We start from the raw sequence: 18,454 nt of genomic DNA on the forward strand, positions 1-18,454 counted from the left end.
AATTCAAAATAAGTAAGCCCTTGATCTTTTCACTACACTCTCCTGTGTATTACAAAAATAGAATATCACAATGGACTACTGGTTACCAAAAGGATGGGAGAAAATAAAAAATAAAGTGTTAAAAAAATTATGTATATATAGTATGAAAAATAAATAAACTGGCATTAAAAAAAAGAGAATATCAGCTGAAGACAAGAGCTATGGCTCAAAATTTAAAAATACCCCGAACTCTTAAAAACAAGAATTTATTTCCTCTTTAGCCCAAGCATTACCTCAGAATCTTTCTTTACTTAGAAATTACATGATGAGAGTTGTGAAAATGATACAAAAATATGATAAATGCTTTTAAAATTCACACACAGATCTTGGAACTTTAGGTGGCTGAACTAATGCTAATAAGGTTTTAATTAATTTATCCTTTGGTTTTCTTGAATTTGCAGAGTTACTGTAACTAACTTGCTATATGAACTTAAAACATCCCTCAGAAGCACCTTTAGTTGGAAATTTATCACTTGTTCTATTTCACAGAGTCAACGTGAGATTCATGTGGTGTGCCATGTTGAAAGCTCTAAATCTAAAAAGTATAAAGTATAAAGAAAAACTGAAAAGTATAAAGCACTATACTGTACAAGTTTAAGAGCATCTCATAGAAAATTCAATGTTCTACCAGGACAATGTTAAAGGTAAAATAAGAATATCTGTATCACTTAATCTGCTAGACTAAAAATAGGTCAGGGTAATACATACTGTCTGTGAAAAGTCTGAGGCTGCAATGAACACAGGTACATATCTTTATCAATAACAGTTTTCATATTTTTAGGGTAAATACCCAGAAGAGGAATTACTGCGATCATGTAGTAATTCCAATCTTAGTTTTCTGAGGATTCTCCATACTGTTTTCCATAGTGGATGCACTAATTTCCATTCCCACAACCTTTCCAACCCTTGTTATTTTTTGTCTTCTTGAATGATAACAGCCATTGTAACAGGTGTGAAAGAGTATCTCACTGTGGTTTTGACTTGCCATTCATTATAACTAGTGACGCTGAACATCTTTTCATATGCCTGTATGTACTATGGTATCATTTACAACAGCCAAGACATAGAAACAACCAAAGTGTCCATCGAAAGATGACTAGATAAAGATATCACACACACACACACACACACACACACACACACACACACACACGAATGGAATACTATTCTGCCATAAAGATGAAATATTGCCATGTACAACATGATGGATCTTGAGGGTATTATGCTAAGTGAAGTAAGACAGAAAGAAAAGGACAAAAACTGTATGATTTCACTCATGTGGAATATAAAACAAAAAAGAACAAATGAACAAAACAAAAACTCCATAGATACAGACAAGAGAATGGTGGTTACCAGAAGAAACAGGGTAAGAGTAGGGCAAAGTGAGTAAACGGGGTCAAATATATGGTAATGAAAGGAAACTAGACTTTCTTTGGGTGGTAAACACACAAAAAAGTACACAGACATCGATTACAATCTTGCACACCTAAAAATCGTAATTATTAACTAATTTTAATAAATTTTATAAATTTATTAAAATTTATTATTATTAAAAAATAAAAGTCTTAGGCTCCCTGCATTTGGCTCCCAGACATAACTTGTAAGCAAGTCTACTTTGGTTGCTTAAAAGTAGAGGCTCCTTTCTGATAGTGTGGTCTCTAATCCTCCATTGTTATTGCTGGGTATTTTAAGTATTTTCATCAGTTCCATATTTACACTCAAGACTGTGCTACCACACCGTCCACTTTGAAAAGTCTCTTCCCTCCAAAAGGCTATTTATACCTACAACCACGTTTTGAATACACATAAATCTATCCATCCTCTCTGAAAGGACAAACAAGACTTCTGTACCATACTTAAGTCAAAAGTCCAATTTGAGGAAGAAGGTACAGGGACTCATTAGGTACAGTTTATACAATGCCTTGTGTAATTTAAAGCTCTTCTATTTCAACCAATGAGTTTCTTCTAGCTTGTGCAACAGCAACAAGCATGATTCTGTCTTTTATCTGCCTCCTTCAAGGAGCCTCCATTAGCCTTAATCCTGTAATGCATGAAATTCTTGAAAAGTAAAGAGTTTAAATAGAATGCTGCCTAGCAAAATAAAAACTTATTTTAGGTATCTTCTCTGGAAACAATTTCTTTCCTAAATGGTAGAGGCTCAGGAAGGTAAGATATTTAAGAGTTGCGAATTCCAATACCAAATAATTCTAATCTCACAACTGCAAAAGCAGTAGAGTTTCTATTTTTTCTCTCAGATTCTTTAATGTGCCATTTAATATGCTGCTAATACTTTTGACCCTAAATATCTTCCACCAAATTATTTTAGAATCTAAATGCTGAGCTGGAAGGGGGCTTGCAAACCATGTAGTTTAATTCCATTATTTCACAGATTAAGAAAGAAAAGCCTGGAGTGACCAGGAGGCCACTGTTCCACAATTGGAAGTATAACTGGTTCAGTCTCCTACCTTTTAGCTCAGTGCTTATTTTAGTGCATATAGACCTGAAGTGTTATGACTGTTACATCTTGTCTTTTCTTTTTTAAGTCCTGATTTCTATTGGCTGCATAATTAAGATCCTATTTTAAGGAAATTTCAGGAAAGAGTTCCTCCAAGTGACGGCATCTATGATTTACTGGTAACCTAAAGAAAAAGCAAACCACTAAGTTTGTGAAAATTATTACAAGGCTCTAGCTTACATGTGTTCTGACAAGCAAGATTCTGGCTCAGAGAGAGAAGCTGGCAACCATGTCGCTGTCAACCAAATCAGCACACTGACAGATTTGGTTGATGCAGTGTTTCACACAATCTGGAAAAGTAAGGCATCCACTAATATTTATGCAATGCACATTCACTTGCAATACGCATTTACAAAATCCCTTCAGAATAACAATCCCTGTGCATTTAGTAGATGACTGCCTATGTTTCAGAAATGTTTTCACTTCCCAAGCTAAAACTGTAGGTTGTCCAAGCATTCTAAACTTAGCTCTATTATGTTATATAACAAAGGATTTTGTTGAATACTCATCAAGAAAACTTTGAAAGTAAAAGTTTTACTTCAGTGTTCTTTCTGGTGCATCTTAAAAGAATTTTAGTTGACAAAAAATACCACAATTTAAGGCACTTAGGGAGTATTACAGTGCTAATCCAAATAAAATTTAGATGCACACTTCAAGTTTTTCTCAAAAGAATGTTTCTTGCCCACTAAACATTTTAGGAACTGTTTACATGTTCCTTATAGCACCAAAATCAAGCAATAAAACATCTCAAAGAGTCTCCTAGTATACTCTCTCCTAAGAAAGGGAAAGATAAATAACCCTTAAGAGATTAAAAACAGGAAGAAAAGAATGATAAGTGTCTGTTTTTTAAGAAATTGTGGTACTTTTTATTAGCTTAAAATTCTGTGGGACTCAGTGATATAAAAGGAGAGTTTAGAGCATTTTAGAGCTCTTCCTAGATAGTACTTTGATACTGACAAAAAAGATTACCCAAATTTGTTAATTTATTTAGGATTTAAGATTTTTATAAGTATAGTTTACACTGGTCTGTAAAGTCTAAAGTATTTTTTGCTTTTTGCCTTTTGTTTAGTTCTAACACTAAACAAGAATCTGCATTCTAGAATTGAAATCAAAGTCTATATTCAGTGTTGGAGGGGAAAGAACATCATAAATATGACAACTGATGAGTAATAAAAGATAGGCAGAAAAAGAGTTCATGTATTAAAAATTACTATCAAATGTAGAATTTTGTTGCAGAATTTACAACCCAGATTTTAAAGTTTTAGAAAACATAAGTAGCAATCAAGATTTTCACCCTTAAAAACCCCCAAAACAAAAACCTCCTTTCTTCTTCAACTTCCTAGGATGTTTTGATGATAAACTCAAAATGACAATTCTACAATTCCTCAAGAACAGGTGAGATACCAAGCACAAAGACCCAGAGAGTTGGCAAATATTCCTGATGTTTATACCTGCTCACCCGGGGGCAAGTCACTAGTTCAGATCCTCCTTGAGATGCTTTATTTAGCTTTTAGAAAATTACTGGATGAAAAGACACATTGCCAGTCTGTTCTGAATGATATTTTAGCACCAAAGCAGGATGTCTGATGGCAAATTTTGTACAGTTGCAGAAAGAAAAAAAATGCCACAGCTTCTCACTTCACCTGCACTCTTGCCATAGTATGGATGCACACCTGGCACCTGCACAAGGAGTCCTCCCAGACCAAGAGCCCTACCTCACTGACTGGGCCCCCTTGTCATCGTCAGAGCTCAGGTCCACATCCACGGTATCTTCTGCAGCAGGAGAAGCAGCCTGATCTTCCTTCTTACTGTCCAGTTTGCATTTCTTTCTCCTTCGTTTCTTCTTTTTCACAGAACTTGGAGTGAAAACTGTCTCTGTTTCCAAGATGTGTGATATGTTGGAACTCTGAGATGGTCTTTCATTTCCACCTGATTTCGCCAAAAGGGTGTCAATATCTTTAAAGAACTGATCTTCAGTAGGAATTGGTGAAGTGGCAAGGTAAGCAGGAAGTTTTTCCTTAAAGAGAATATGGAGAAAGAAAAGTTGTCCATGGCAAACTGGACAGTGAATCAAAATAATAATGAATACTTTGCATATCTATATACTCTGCATAGTAGGGAATACATAGTTTCTAAAAGTAAGAAAGTCATACTGAACTAGGGCACTGCCTGCTCTATTCGAAATAGGTCTTTACTCTTGCACACGGCTCAGTGTTAGCTCATTTTGGTTCATGTAACTGAATACATTTGGAGAAACCATTATGACAAGTCGCATGGAACACATGAAAGCTATAATTAAAGCAGAGCCAATTAAATTTCTATAAAGAGAAGTTCAAAGCAGCAGCATTCTCAGGAAGTGTTACAAAGCACTCTGTCAAGAACTTGCAAAGAACAGTAAGAACAGGACAAAGTAGAAGGCAAGGAGCAGGAACACCCCATCAGATAAGGAGCAGAAGGACAAGTAAGTGAGGAACTATGGTAAAATTTAGAGTGGTTAATGCTTGTGTTTGTCAAATTAATTGAGGGTGAGAAAGGCGACTGTAACAGAGACAATACTCTGTACCAAATGAAATTAGTGGATTTTTAAATCAAAGTATTTATTGTTTTAGGAATTCAAAAGAAGAAAATAAGTCTCAACAGTTAGAAATAATTAAACTCTTATTTTAATATTAAATAAATAATCAAATCTAGCGTTCAGGGAATTCTTAATCATTTGCTTTATTCTTTTGTATCATGGAGGAAATGAAAGGTAGATATAAATTAACCTGAGATGATTCAGAATACTCAAGTTTTAAATTTGAGTATTTAAATTTATGTGAAAACAAGTAGGTTTCCATAACTGTTTTAAATTTGGCTTTGGTAAACATATTACTCTGAAGCCAAAGTTTAATTACCCAAGCAAAATCTGTGTTCACCAGCAACATACACCTAGAGAGAAACAGTGACGATAGGATATTATCCTGTAAGCCGCTAAAGCACCCAGGTAACAAGCTGTGGCCTCTGACTTCCAGGGCCTTTTAATTCAATGGTCTTTGTTATAAAGTTTACTTGTAATTCTTAAAAGCTGTTTTGTCTCTGGTAATGTTTCCTAGTTCTATTATAGCATTGTTTGTGGTATATCCATACTATGGAATACTGAACAGCTATTAGAAGGACAGTTAGATCTGGAACTACTGACTTGAAAAGGATATTGATGACATATAGTTAAATGAGAAAAATCTGAGAGAAACAAAAAGCAAATAAATGGAAGCCAGATGGGTTTTGGTAAAATTTATTCCTCTTTAAATCATGAACTCCTAGAGAGGGGGGCATACTTTATTCGTAGTATATGGTACAGAGCAGTGATTTCAATGTTGTCAGATGAATTAACTTTGTATATTTTTTTTAATTTTAAAGAGAAGTACACTTTACTAAAGAAAATGTGGCCCATCAAGTTATACATGGTATAGGGAAAAAAGGCTAGAAAGTTAACACTCTCCAAGTTGACCTTGCTAAATAAGCATAGTTTTAAATGTAATCAACAGAACTGATCATGAGAACCAGTTAACAGACTATCAATAACCAGTCTTCTTCCTTGTTGATTTATGTAAAGCCTAATCAGTGTTATCGATTATATGTGATTTTAAGAAACACATCAAAAAAATCTTATTCCTGTAATAACTCAATCTTTTATTCTGCCTTTTGCCTCTTTCTCTGATGAGGGAAATTCTGTTTAGGTCAAGTAAATGCAAACAAGATAATAAAAACAGGTAATTCAGGTACTAGTAAAATACTAGTCTGGTGAGGTTCCCTTCCATAATCATATTGTCTCAGTGTTGCTTTACATAGTAGTACTAAGGTGCTGACTTCTCTCTAAATTAAAAACGATCTCATTCTGCTACTGTTTATTTTTTTGGAAATTTTTTTTTCTTTGTCAATTTGACATTACACTGAAAGATCGTGTTCAACACCAAAAAAATACTAGTCCTGTATCCTTAATAACTTGAAGTTTATCATTTTTGCTACCTGAGATTTTATTCTTTCTGATGGAAGATATAACACTGCTTTCTAAGAATTTTTAAAAAGATTCACAATAAATCCATCAAGGACAGTTCACCATGATTCAAATCAGTGGATACAAAGGAAGGAAAAAGTAAGGGAGAGATTGATATTGATATTGTGTGTGTGTGTGTGTGTGTGTGTGTGTGTGTGTGTGTGTGTGTGTGTGTGGTGGTGGTGGTGGTGGTGGTGGTAGTGGTGAGTGGTGGTGACAATAAACTGCTTTCTTGCTGAAAGAAGCCAAACATGCAATTATCTTAAAGGGTATAGGCCAATTAATTTAAGTCCCCTGAGATCATAATAAATTCACGTGACTATTCACGTTTTCCAAGTTTAAAGGTCACATGTATACAAATACACAGTGTTAAGAGATACAAACACCTTAATTACTTAAGCAAAACTCAATGTATTCAAGTCAAGGTGTAAACTTTAACAGAAAGAAAGCTCATTAAAGTAAAATGAAAATATGTGCCTTTCTTTTTACAAAAAGATGTGCTTTTTGTAAAAAACAAAAAAAGCAAATACAAAGGCCTTCTGCATTCTCTCTGTGCTCTGAACCTGGAATGGAGAAAAGTTCCTCACTCTTCCATCTCCTATCTGACAGCTTAGTTCTTCAACCTAAAACTAAAACTTGCCTAAATCAGCAATAATCATCTGTACAATTAACCAGGAAAACTGAACATTTCTTTTTTGGGGCATGCACCAGAGGCATGAACAAACTGTGTAATGTGAATGCGACCAACTAGGACTTACATATTCCTCTTCGGTCTCCTCCACAAAGAAAGCTTCTCCATTGTCACCTAATTTCATGTGAAGATCCACTGCATCACCATTGATTTCTATATCAATCTAAGAGGAGAAACAAATTTAGCATTAAGAGTCTTTTATTGGAGCTAAACTAAGCCTAAATTCTGAGTTCTCAAACCAAACTTAGTATTAAGGTTTCTAGAGTGACAGCCCCAGAAACCACTGTTATCTGTCTCACATCCCATCCCTAAAAAACCAAACAGATCTTGGTAGGATGGGGAAGGGATGGTAACAAGGGACTGAAAGAAAATATTTTATCATCTATTTTTATTAACTTGTAAACATTTTTAATTATTTAATTCCCAAATGTCATAAAATGGGGAAAACATCCTTGTCAAGAAACATTTGAACACTTTCAGGGTTATATGTAGCACAAGTAGATTTCACCTTGTGTTGTTCAGGTAACACAAATTAGTCTTTAGGCAACAAAGGAAAAATATTAAAAATATTTTGAGAGATGGCATCAAGTTGGAATAAATGTTTCCCAAGGTGATTATTTTAAAGAGGATATTCATTTTGACGTACTACTTCTAGTAAGGTGGTTTCTAAAACAGCACTTATTTCCATATATTCTTACCTCCCACATTGTAGCTTAATCTTGCTCAACATATATGACTGAGATGTTAAAATAGAAATGATTTACTTTTGAGAAATATTGGCTATAGTAGATGTTTGACTTGGCATGCTATTCTTTTGTTAAGAATATCTCTGGTGTCCTATGGGTATCTATCCATCCCCTATTTCTGATCATCTATTTCAGGTGTAGCTTCAGAGAGTGCAGGTCGGGCTGTTGTCCAACCCAGGCCAATCAATATATTCCACCCCCAGCTATAGTGACTGGTCCCCAAGATATATGTACTCTGACAGGGAGACTAAACACTGACACTTCTTAGGAAAGAGAAGCTCTCTTTCCACTAAGGCTGTTAATAGAAGTAAACCTGCAGGCCATCTTATGTTAGAAAGAACATATACCAAGGAAACCAGAGCTGAGAGGTGGGGGAAGAGAGAGTTCTGATAACACCTTCAAAGACTCTAAAGAAAATCCTGATTAATTCAAATGCTCCTGGACTTTAGTTATACAAGCCAATAAAATCCTTTTTGCTTAAGCTAGTATGAGGTGGATTTTTGTCATCTACAATGGCAACTGCCTTATCTAATACACTGGGTTATTTAACTTTGATAAGTAATCAAAGCATCAGTTTTGTGTTAAATCAACAAAATATGTAAAAATATCAAGTACAGGTTTATCTTCTGAAATTAAACTGCTGCTCTACGAAACATACTGGGAGTACTGGTGCTCTATCAAATGAGAACATACTAGTTACAGTGGGGGAACTTATGATACGGCATCTCTCTAACCAGTGGTTTTATGGGGATTATGATTTCAAGTTCACTTCATAGGTATGAAAATTGGGGTTGTAGTTTAAAATCAATGAATTGCTTTCCCTGATTGAAACTGACCTAAAATAAGACAAACAGTTGATCCAGATTGCCAGAGTATCTCAGGGCAGACATGGTTTCAGTTTTACGGTCACGGAAAAGCTATGTTTTGGTCAAATAGACAAACTTCTTCCCAAACATATCTTTTGAGTTTCTGGGATACCAAAGGAAGAAGTGGAAAAGAAGAAATGTTCTTTTTTTATCCTGTGTCTCAACAGACTTCAATTAAATTCAAGGGTTTGACAAAATATTTAATACAACAATTTGTGTAACATTGTACAGAAACTATATTACTTTCCTAATTAGAGGCCTACAGCATGCAGAAAGAGGTATCTTACCTGCCTAGTTGCCACTGCAGATGCACAAATGCTTATTATGTATATATAAGTTCTGTTTTGAAAGGCCAGAAGACTTATCCAATTTGATCAAAAACCCAGATCACAGCAAACAAACAAATAAAGCCTTGTAAGTTGTTTTACAAATAAATCCTTGTACAACTAATGGGAAGTTTCAGTTTGCTGCTGATTCTCCTAAATCAGATACAGCCTGAAAGTACTACAGCTCAGTGTTACCGGAAAGAAAATAAATTTCAAAGAAATTAACTGTGACTAAATACTGTTTGCAAAGGAAAGTTTCAAAGACACTAAGTAAACTGCAACTGCTTTTGGTTTCCAAAGGGTAACTCTGAAAAGAGGCCGGACCACACAAACCCTGCTCCCCTGAAACGTGGCTCTCCAGAGGAACACTGATTTTGTTATAGAAAAATGAGATGTTTGTTTTGGGTGGGGAGAATATCTAGTTTGTGAAAGCCAGAAAATTTTTTCTTTCACTCTCAAAATAACCTAAATTTAATTAAAATAGAAGGAAATCTCTATTTTAAAGAATAAGATCACCTATGTGACATAGCCAAAATCTGAAAATAGATGTTTTCAACTTATACCAGTGGTCCTTTAATGCTTCTGGTTCCAGAAAATGGTGTGGATCTTTCGTTGTGCTTTAAAATCCTGACAAAAATCTCCATCTATTGTTTAAGTAGATACTATGGGGCAAGAGTGGCAATAAAAATACTACTATGTACCTGAAGAAGTTTTATTATTAGCTCAATTTTCTGACTTGACATCAGATATCCTAACAAACCTTCCAGTTGCTCTATTACCTGAAGGTAAGAGAATGTAAGAAAAAGAAAAGCCAATAGGATTACCATCTCTTTAAAAGAATCTTCCAATAAAAGATAACCAGCCTATGGCCTGAGAGTTTGCATTTCAGTCATATTTGGAGAAAGTCTTGGTATCAACAAAATTTAGATTACAAATAATATTTTACAGCTTTGTCAAAACAATCACATAAATCTGGCATTAATTTCGTTTAAATAAATGTTATGTATTCTAATCTCAGTCTATTCCATTCAGAATGGAATAATATAGTTGTTATGAAGGCATTACCCTAAATATTTTAAAGTGCTATGTAAGGTAAAGGAAGTTTTTCTAAATATACCCAACATCCTTATTTATAACTCTAGTTTCTCTGTTATGCTCTTCTGAGCTGCAATACATAGCCATTATGAAAATAATTTTCAGCCTTTTTTTCCCTTGGAGAGACTTTCTGTAGTAGGGCTTTTTAAATTTAGAAGTAATGTCAAAAAGCAATACATAAAGGTTGACCTTTCGTATCAGTGTCTTTAACATCCTACAGGTTTAAAATAAATAAAAGGCCCAGAAAGCGCACAGTAATGGTTTGTTTATTCATTGCCACCACCTAACTTCATCCTCTGGGAAAATAGGCTGTACCATGCACTCACCACTTTCTCTTTAGATCTCAGGACTCCCAGCTTCCCAAACCGAACGTGAAAAGGCGAACACTGATAGGTGCCATCCTGCTGCCGCACCACAATGACGTCGATACACCCAGACAAAGTGGCTTGGTTAATGCCCTTGTAGAGCTCCTTCACAGTGACGATCACCTGCCCAGCCAGCTGTCCCACATAATTCATGGTTTGAGACTACAAAAGACAAGAAAAAGTGAGATGCAATGTGGATCCGATGACAATGACAAAGAAAAAACCGAAGTGACACACAGAATTGCTCATTTGTACACCAGATTATGTATCATTAGTAACCTTGGTGATTTTAACCTAGTCTGATGCTACCACTGCATGGACAATCCTAGATTTTTTACATTTGAGAGGTTGTCCTAGCCAGGGCATGAGGCATGCAAAAGTTACCTTTCCCTTCCCATCATCAGTGATAGTGCCAGCTGCCATTAGAATTCAGAACCTGTACAGAACTACCAAAGAACCCAGACCACACCATTGCTCTCCTGCCCAAGAGTCTTGGGAATTCGCTATTATATTCACTCTAGACACAGTAGCCAAGCAAAAAAAATGACTAAAGATTATCCTTGGGAGAAAGCTGCTGAAAGATGAGAGCTGGGTTTTCTAATAGGATATTGGTTCAGACAGATGCTAGATTAAATAAACTCTAGGGAGCTAGACTGGGTCTAACCTACTTATAGCTCCCTACATTATTTTTAGGGAAAATCCCTTCAATGCTTCAGCACAACTCACTAGGACATATATTCTTGTTCCATAAAGTTAAAGCAGAGAAGAGGGTTTTAATCTTGTTCCTAAACCACAATTCACTATTCAAATAAGGATCACCAGGCTGAAAATGATTCTCCAGAAAGGGTCAAAGAAGGAGCTAAGTGCATCTGAGTAGGACTACAGGGCCAGTAGGATTTGCTTTCTGTCTCTGTGCCCCATACTGCTATGGTTGCAGCTAGAGCTGGCTTTATCTGACCACAGGATGGAGTGCCAGCCATTTGTTATGCAAGGAGGGCCAGTGGGGAAGTCTCCTCCACAATTAGAAAAAGTAGCCTCCTGTGAGTCTTAAGTTTTTCAAATTTCATTTCCAGTTACGGAGTACCACCACATTTCATTCATTAGACTCTTAGTATTATGTAAACGCACAATTTAGCAAAAGTCATTCTCCAGGGGACAGGATGGATGCAGACCAAAGAACAGACCCTCTCTCTACAGCTCTGGCTAACCCAGAGGCTGACTTTCACCAAAACAAAGAACTTACTGATTATTCTCTAGGTTATTCATCAGAAGCATAATTGTCTCTCTAAACTCAGCTGTCGAGGTGCCTTGAGTTCAAAATTACATGCTCAGACAAGTTCCCACAGATCACATTCTATGTTATCAGATAAGCCCAGAGCTAAACTGGAAGAAAGAATGTCATGCCCTTGGGAAAACTTAGAGGCCTGCCAGGACATGTACCTGTAGAGAAACTCACCCTACTCCACAGGTGAGTACCCAATGACAGTGCTCAGATTCTTTTTTTTTTTTTTTTTTGCTCTTGTACACAGATGAATGTGTAATCAAGGACTACTAGTTTTATACCATAAAGCAGAACTACAGTAATTTTACCCTGGAACATTTTTTGAATAATTTAAAGCTAATGTTACCACGGCCTCAAAACATACAGAAAAGCTAGCTTTGCGTGAAGTATACTAGCTGGGGAACTTACTACTCAATAACCAAATAAGGTGGTGTCCCCTATGTGGTAAATTCTAAAACAGTTACAAGTTGGTGATGATACTGGTTTTAAAATAACTGACTTGAACTCAATAGTAAGGCCAAATTAAGCATATATCAAGGGCTCAATAATTATTTTTTGAATGAATAAAGGAATGATCAAATGAACCATTAACAAATGAGTCTACAAAAATAAGGAACATGTGGGGAAGAAATTGTTTCATCAGAATATTTTTATTACATCTTGTTATATTTTTTAAAATTAATCTTTTTGAGATAATTGTAGACTCACATGCATGTAGTTGTAAGAAATATGCAAAGAGATCCCCTGTTTCCTTTACCAGTTTCCCTCAATGGTAACATCTTGCAAAATTCTAGTATTACAATCAGGATACCAACACTGATTCAGTTAAGATTCAGAACATTCCACCACCACAAAGATCTGTCCTACTGGCCTTTTTATAGACACACACACCTAACTTCCCTAATACCCTCACTCCGTCAATCTCTGGCAACCACCAATATGTTCGTTTTTGTGATGTTTGTCATTTTTAAGAAAGTTATATATAATAAATGGAATCATGTAGTATGTAACCTTTTGAGACTGCCCTTTTTCACTCACATTTCTATGGAGATTCCTCCAGCTTATTGTATGTATCGACTGTTCCTTTTTATTGTGAAGTAGTATTCCATGAGTGTACCATAGTTTGTTTACTCATTCACCTGTTGAAGAATAGCTGAACAATTTCAAGTTTTGGGCTATTGTAAAGAAAACTGCTATAAGCTCTTATGTACAGGTTTCAAGTGTGAAAATAAGTTTTCAGTTGACTGAGGTAAACGCCCAGGAATGTGACTGCTGGGTTAAATGGCAGCTCCATGCTTAGCTTTTAAAGACACTGCCACCAGAGTTGTACCATTTTACATTCCCACCAGAAATGCCTGAGATGCAGTTTCTTCTCATCCTTGCCAGCATTTGGCATTGTCACTATTTTTTATTTTAGCCATGATGACAGGTGTGTAGTGGTGTTGGTTTTAATTTGTATTTCCCTAATGGCTGGTGACACTGAACATCTTTTCACATGCTGATCTGCCATATGAGCATCTCATTAAATTTTGGGGAAAAGGGAATAAACATCTTGTTTGTTCCTTATTTCTGGGGTCATAGTGTATAATTTTTATATATCAAGAATGTTTCCAAAAACAGAAGTGAATTTTCTTTTCACTCTTTTACCAAAAGTATTTCCCAGCAACCTAGAACAGTCCATCAGAATTTTCGTATTCTGTTAAGTAATATATGTTCGTGACATGCTTTTTGCTTTCCCAACATGTTCGTTAATCAAACAGCATCCAAGTAGTCAAGCTTTGTATTATTGCTTGACTGATGGTGGCAATTTTAAAATGTTTTGTTACAAATTTTTAAAAAATTCATAAGTAATTACATAGGCCTTAAAAGAAACTGAAAAATGATAAATTTTATGCACCTACAGTCAGCCATAAACAACAGTCTTATAAACTAAATGTGTAATAAACTTACATCAACTAGAACATTGAATCCATAATTAAGTGTAACTACATCTATTCAAGATGACTTTAATTACCGTGGTTAAAGGATATGCTGTTACACAAGATACATCTACTGTGTAAATGAAAGTTGTTAAATGTAGAAAAACACAGGATGTCAAACGACTTACTTTCCGTTAGCCTTTAGATATAAAACAATTCTGTTTATGTTATGAAGGCTGGGGGGATAAAAAAGTAAAGGGAGGCTTGGTGCTTTAACATTTACTGTACACAGGGAATGACGGGTATCCCAACCAGGCTGGGGGAGGGGACTTCCTCATGGTATGTCTGGGGAAAAGCAGTTGGTCATTGGTATGCATGATACGTCAAACAGTTTCCTCTTTAAGCAGAATCTGGCTCCGCTGAACTTTACTGCCACATGCCTATCCCAACGCAAGCCATATTAAAGTTCAATGAGAACAAAGTCAGGACTGTCCTGGTCATAGCCTGGGAAAGCAGGACTCTGAGCAGGAGCAGAAAAGATATACCATTAGGTAACCCAGTCACATGTGGGTTAAACACACCACCAAAGACACTACCTTTTGAAATAAAACAAAGATTTTAAAATATAGCAAAATAATATACATTGTAAACTATTCATATTATACAGTGAATGATGACGAAAAAACAGAAGAGCAGCAAAAATGAATTCAAGAACGCAGATTGACAGAGACCAAGGGAGAAGGATGCAGAAAGAAACAGATGAAAATTTAGAGAAAAAGCAAAGACAAAATAAAAAAAAAATCATAACCCATACAGACATAAATCTGCCCCCACAGAAAGATCACACAGAACTGAACAATGTTCACAGAGCAACATCCCTCTCTTCGGGCTCACAAGCACAAAGGAAAACATAAGAATACATTTACTGATTCTTAGAACTGGAAGAATTTATCCAGCCCAGTCTTTCAATAAATACCAGAAATACTTCTAGCACATCTCTGAAATATGGTAGTTAACAATCATCACAGTAGCAGCAACTACTTTTTTTGAGAGCTTACTATGTATCAAATTCTTAAGCTTATACATGCATTACCATCTCAGAACCACTTTTATAGGTATTATCTATTTTTAAAGATAATAAAATTCAGGCTTAGAAAGGTTAAGCATTGTTATGGACTGAATGTTTCTCCTCCCAAACCCCAAATTCATGTTGAAGCCCTAACCGTGGAGGTGGGGTCTTTGGGAGGTAATCAGGTTTAGATGAGGTCATGAGGGTGGGGCCCCCATGATGGGATCAATGTCTAAATAAGGAGAGGAAGACACCAAAGCTCTGCCACTCTCCTCACCCCCCCACCCCTACCGTCAAGTGAGGACACAGTGAAAATGCAAACCAGAAAGAGGGCCCTCACGAGAAACTCAACGTGCCAGTACCCTGATCTTGGACTTCCAGGCCTCCAAACTGTGAGAAAAAAATGTCTGTTATTGAAACCATGCAGTCTGTGGTATTTTGTCATAGCAGCTTGAGCTGACTAAGACAAGTGTCTTCTTAAACATCATATGCTATATTGCTTTTCAATTTTGGGATACTTCCAGTTGACAGAGACACACTTCTTTCACCAAGAAGTTCACAATAGTATCAGACAGCCCTAGTTATAATGCCCACCAGAATCACAGTGAATATGTACCACCCGCTTCTAAATGATACTACTACACACCAGAGTTTTTTTTTACTGTACGACCACAATAAGCATTCTTATTCCTTAAAATATATGAAATGACTATGTTTACTTTCGCTTTAATGACAAACTGAGAATTGTGTATGTCTTTCATTAAGGGTAAAATTCAATCTTTATTTACAGGACACTCACTGCAAGATATGAAATACCACATAAAAATAAGAAACTCATTGAGAGAAGCTTCACACGATGTGAACAGTTTCGAACCATCTAAGTACAGTTCTGTTGTAAAAAGTGCTACAATAACAAACTATATTTTAAAAGAATTTGTAGTAGAGAAATACAAATTTATATCAAACACAGTATATGACAAACAACTTTATGCCTCAGCTGTACAATCCAAAAGTTAAAGTTCTCTGGAGTGCCATCCTGAACTTGGAACACATAACTTTCAAAGAGTTTCTGACATATTTTGATCTTCCTCTTCCTCTACAGAGAAATACTTCTCAATCAAGTTTAATGAAGCTTTGTACAAAGACTCATTTTCATGGTTTTGTAGAGCTTCAATTTTGTCCAAACTTCCGCATTCTTCAATCATTATACTAAGGTTCTCAGTCTCACCTAGTTTCTTAGCAACCTGAAAGATATTTGAAGTGGCATCCAGAATAACTAAATTATGTTGGTATCTTTCATAGTTAAGTGGTTCATCAATGGTTCCATTATGCCAGTGACTTTGGTATACGATCTGTTCAACTGTTCCACCACTTGTATAGTTAGTCACAGCCCATACTGCTTCCTTTTGTGTCTTAAAGTCTGCCTTACAGAGAACATCAATGAGGAATGGGACTAATTCATGATTCACAACTTATTGTATCTGGTCTTGGCGGCCAGCTGTGATGTTTGACACTGTCGACATAGCTTCCTTCTGAAGATTAGTTTTAGAGTTCATTAGCAGGCTAGGAAAGACAGCAAGTGCTCGCTCCTGCATCTACGACAACCTGAATCTGTTCATCTGTCCCAGTGATAATATTTCCTATGCTGTTAGTGCAGGAGTCACAATTGATAATTCAGTAGCTCCTAGGAGCTTCGCAAGTTGGGGTACAACTTCTGTTTTCATGACTATTTTAATCCACTCATTTGGACCATCAGTAACACAGGAAATGGCCCAGCTCCTATCTGCTAATACTGGATTATCATGATGCAGGATTCTTGTTGCAACAAAGGTTTGAAAGTGTCCAGGTAGGATTACATAAGTAACGACATGCTAAAGATGACATATAAGGAATTGCAAGAAGAGTCAACAGTGGGTCAACTGCACCATACTTGATAACCAAGTCTCGGAAAACTGAACCATCACATGCAATGTTTCCTGGAGCCCATACAGCTTGTTCACTGATGTGAGCATGGAGCAATGCCAATAAAGAAATGAATGCTGGGATAGCACTTCAATCTACTGCATGAAGCCACCTCAATCTTGGTCTGTTCTGATGTTCTGGAAGCAATGCTAGTGAGGCCTCAAGCAAATTCAAACTGAATGGGACTACAATCAGTTCTACCCTAAAAGCACACAAATTTTGTAATCAAACTAGCCTGAATTATGTTGTCTATATATGGGTGGCTGTTTTTCCCTAGAAAGCAGTTTCCTAGCAGCTTGACTAGCTTAGAGCTGGCTTTCCAAGTGGTTACTTTTTATACGTTTGACAATGTCCTCAACAGACCAATCTGCAGGGTGCCCTGGTTGTTGTGGTTTTCCTGCAGTGGAGAAGTAGCATCATCAGGAAATGAGCTTATATTTCTCCTTTTTAGCATCTGGTCATCCTTCTTACCTTTCTTTAGCTCCACATTAACTTCTATTTGGCAGTGCCTCATTTCTGTACTGACTTTCCCCTTGTTCTTGAATCTGTTAAGGTGGGTGGCCGGTGAATTGGCATTCTTAATTGGCGAGCATGGTTATAAGACAAAGGGAGAAAGCTACATAGCTGGCTCAGGCTTTCACAAGAGATGATGTAGAGGTGCACAGGTTGCAGGTCAGCTACCTAGAAAATGTCCACCACAGATAACCCTGTAGATGGTATGTGTATGTCTTTCTTTAAATGGGAGATCCAAAGCTAGACACAGTGGAGCAGATAAGCTTGATGGATATACTGTGTACACAATGTACAATTTGTGTTTGGGTCCAGGCACTAGCTCCGTGGGCTAGGTTAAGTTTTGGGAGCCTCCAAGAAAAGAAGGCACTTATTGGTCACTAAACTAAAAATGGAAAGAATCAGTAATAGCAATCAACTAAAATACTTATTAGAGGCCAAATGGCCCTTTCATGCACGAAATTCAATGGTGACCACTACCAGATTTTTCTTATCAAATACTTTAAACATATACTAGTGCCTGGAATAAATGGGCAGCTTTCAAATTTCAATTATTTACCAAATGTTTAAAGATTTTTAGCAGCTTTTCCTGAGCATCAGAAAAACTGAAGTAAATGATCACATGTAGTAGATTTATAAATGGAATGCATCAGTAAACAGGTTCAAATACAGATCTCCATCCTACAAAAACTGCCCCCCCAAATTACTCAAAAGTGACATGTTCGATCAAAAATAACTTTTGTTAAGGAAAAGAGTAACTATAAAAATACAGGTTGCTATTAAAATAGTACAATTTCTAAATTACTATCAATACAAAATACATTCTAAACCACTTTTATATAGATCATCAAAACCTGTTTCCTAAGTTTTAAGTTTACTTTCATATATCTATTCTATACTGCATTACTAGTTAGTACTTACTACTAACAAACACAACTACAGTTGTTACTCATCCATCACGTGTCAAGTGCTATGTTAATCTGAACATTATCTCATGTAATCTTCACAACTGCCCATGAGTTTGGTATCAATATTC

At 36.1% G+C, this 18,454-nt stretch overlaps 1 protein-coding gene across 5 annotated transcripts in view; it reads right to left on the reverse strand.

Annotated features, from left to right (window-relative positions):
* The window catches only part of LPIN2 (lipin 2), a 76,795-nt gene that overhangs the window by 20,403 nt on the left and 37,938 nt on the right, over positions 1 to 18,454 (reverse strand). For all 5 annotated transcript variants that reach the window (XM_039845231.1, XM_039845241.1, XM_039845236.1 and 2 more), the window contains 3 exons: positions 10,638 to 10,838; positions 7,346 to 7,441; positions 4,270 to 4,571 (listed from right to left, as the gene is read on the reverse strand). In XM_039845231.1, the coding sequence (XP_039701165.1) occupies positions 4,270 to 4,571; positions 7,346 to 7,441; positions 10,638 to 10,838 (599 nt within the window). The remainder of the gene's footprint in view (positions 1 to 4,269; positions 4,572 to 7,345; positions 7,442 to 10,637; positions 10,839 to 18,454) is intronic.

This window comes from Pteropus medius, unplaced genomic scaffold, assembly GCF_902729225.1.
Source record: "Pteropus medius unplaced genomic scaffold, Ma_sr-lr_union100, whole genome shotgun sequence".
Classification (NCBI taxonomy): domain Eukaryota; kingdom Metazoa; phylum Chordata; class Mammalia; order Chiroptera; family Pteropodidae; genus Pteropus; species Pteropus medius.